The following is a 2,572-nucleotide window of genomic DNA, read 5'->3' on the forward strand; positions in this document are numbered from 1 at the left end:
ATACATATATACAACGGGCTTCTTTAAGTTTCCGCCTACCAAATCCACTCACAAGGCTTTGGTTGGCCCGAGGCTATAGTAGAAGACACTTGCCCAAGGTGCCATGCAGTGGGTCTGAACCCCGGAACCATGTGGTTCGTAAGCAAGCTACTTACCACACAGCCACTCCTACGCCTACGATAATAATATACTCACCAGGCCCCTCGTCATTCTCCGATACATTGCCACTCCATAGATCACCATGAAGTAGAGCTGGGGGAATAATAGGAAGATCATCAAAGAATATGGAGTATTTCCTCAACAGCTGGTCCCAGAGTCCTCGAACTTCATGGTTCCTATACTGGAAGATAAATAAACATATATCTATACTATAAAAGGCAGATATATATATATATATATATATACACACACCAGTTCAACAAACTGTTTAACCATGTAATTCCCCTCTTCATGTCTTTAACATTTCTCTCTTTCTCTTCACCTTTCCCTCCCCACCCTACAGCACGTCAATAACACTTCTCTCTCCCACTTTTCTCTCACCGTCTTTTTCTCTTGCTCTTTACCTCTCCCTTCAACTAACCACATGATGCATTTGGCCTTAGTCTATCATTATACTCCTCTCTTCTTTCTTCTCTCCTCACATTCCTCCCCCCTCTCTCTCTCTCTCTCTCACTTTTACTCCACCTCTCACTCACTCCACCTCCACCTCTTTAACCGACTAAAGCATAATGAGTGAATGAACAAGCAGATTATTATACAGATTGTTAGTCAGTGTACAATAGAAGCTGATTTCTCTCTGAACATGAAGACTAAAGAAAAATATAGAAACGCCAGATCTAACTTACATTTTCTTCCAGGTGGGTGATTTGACAATCAATTTTGGCAGCATAGAATTCCTGGAACAATGAAATGAAGAAAACAGACGCATTTAATATATCATCATCATCGTCGTCGTCGTTTAACGTCCGCTTTCCATGCTAGCATGGGTTGGACGATTTGACTGAGGACTGGTGAAACCAGATGGCTGCACCAAGCTCCAATCTGATTTGGCAGAGTTTCTACAGCTGGATGCCCTTCCTAACGCCAACCACTCCGAGAGTGTAGTGGGTGCTTTTACGTGCCACCGGCACGAAGGCCAGTCAGGCGGTACTGGCAACGGCCACGCTTGAAATGGTGTATTTTATGTGCCACCTGCACAGGAGCCATATGCCCTTGTATGAGTTTTAAGCCCAGCCAAAGTTTTACACATTTTGTTACATACTGCACGGCTGTGCTGGCTGCCAGGAGAAGCAGGTGCCACCATATGCTCTCTCTCTTAATGTGTCTTTTTCAGACCTCCAGCTGAGAGGCATGCCCCACCACATTTTACACATGTTCTGTTGTGAATTGTAATAGCTACATCACTGTTTATCATGGGGCGATTTATACAGGCACCTGTGCCAGTGCCGGTGCCACACAAAAAGGCGCCTGTGCCGGTGCCACATAAAAGGCGCCTGTGTCAGTGCCACATGAAAGGCACCCAGTACACTCAGGAAAGTGGTTGACATTAGGAAGGGCATCCAACTATAGAAACAAAGCTGAATCAGACGGGAACATGGAGCAGCACTGCAGCTTGCCAGATCTGATCAAACCATCCAACCCATGCCAGCATGAGAAAACGGATGTTAAAAGATGTTGATGATGATGGTGGTGATGATGATGATGACGATGATGATGACGACAATGACGGTGATGATGACAACAATGACAATGACGACAATGATGACGTCGACATTGATGGTGATGATGGTTATGATGAAAATGATGACGATGACGACGACAATGATTCTGTTGACAATGACGGTGATGATGATGAGACACTGATGATTATGTTGATTATAATGATGATGATGATGATGACGATGGTGATGATGATGACAAGACGCTGATGATTATGATGACGACGACGACGATGTGATTAATGTACTACAGTGTGAGCATATGTGTGCGTGTGCGTGTGTGTGTGTGTGTGTGTGTATTATGGTAGGAGATGTAGTAAACTCAACTCATAAAAAAAAAGAGCAGTGCTCCAGCTGGCCGTAGCCCAACAACTGAAAGAACTGGAAGAATAACAGAACTGAGAACTAGATGTAAAATCTGTTGAAGGTGGCAAAGAAGAAATGAACTTACAGGCCAACTGTCTTTCCATTTATTGGGCTGAGGGATTCTACCACAACATGTTGCTACAGGGAAACCAAAACGAGGCTGGTGTTGCGGTTCACCATCATCATCATCATCATCACCATCACTACAACCATGGAGCCTGTTGCTCTCCTTCTTCTCCTTCTTGTATAAGTCGTCGTTGTGTTTGTGCATCCTAACAGAATAAACAAAGTGACCCCTTATGAGAACCTTAATGGAGCGTTATCAGTAGGGGCAGACATGGCTGTGTGGTAAGAAGCTTCCTTTAAGGCAGCGAGCTGGTAGAAACGTTAGCATGCCAGGCGAAATGCTTAGTGGTATTTCGTCTGCTGTTACATTCTGAGTTCAAATTCCGCCGAGGTCGACTTAGCCTTTTATCCTTTCGGGGTCG

At 44.4% G+C, this 2,572-nt stretch overlaps 1 protein-coding gene across 1 annotated transcript in view; it reads right to left on the reverse strand.

Annotated features, from left to right (window-relative positions):
• Positions 1-85: 85 nt before the first annotated feature.
• LOC106874220 (fructosamine-3-kinase) overlaps positions 86-2,572 on the reverse strand; it is a 6,520-nt gene continuing 4,033 nt past the window's right edge. The window contains exons 4-6 of the mRNA XM_014921875.2: positions 2,170-2,356; positions 846-896; positions 86-340 (exon numbers count right to left, since the gene is read on the reverse strand). Of these exons, the coding sequence (XP_014777361.2) occupies positions 152-340; positions 846-896; positions 2,170-2,356 (427 nt within the window). The 3' untranslated portion in view covers positions 86-151. The remainder of the gene's footprint in view (positions 341-845; positions 897-2,169; positions 2,357-2,572) is intronic.

The sequence above is a fragment of the Octopus bimaculoides genome, chromosome 30, assembly GCF_001194135.2.
Source record: "Octopus bimaculoides isolate UCB-OBI-ISO-001 chromosome 30, ASM119413v2, whole genome shotgun sequence".
Taxonomy (NCBI): Eukaryota; Metazoa; Mollusca; class Cephalopoda; order Octopoda; family Octopodidae; genus Octopus; species Octopus bimaculoides.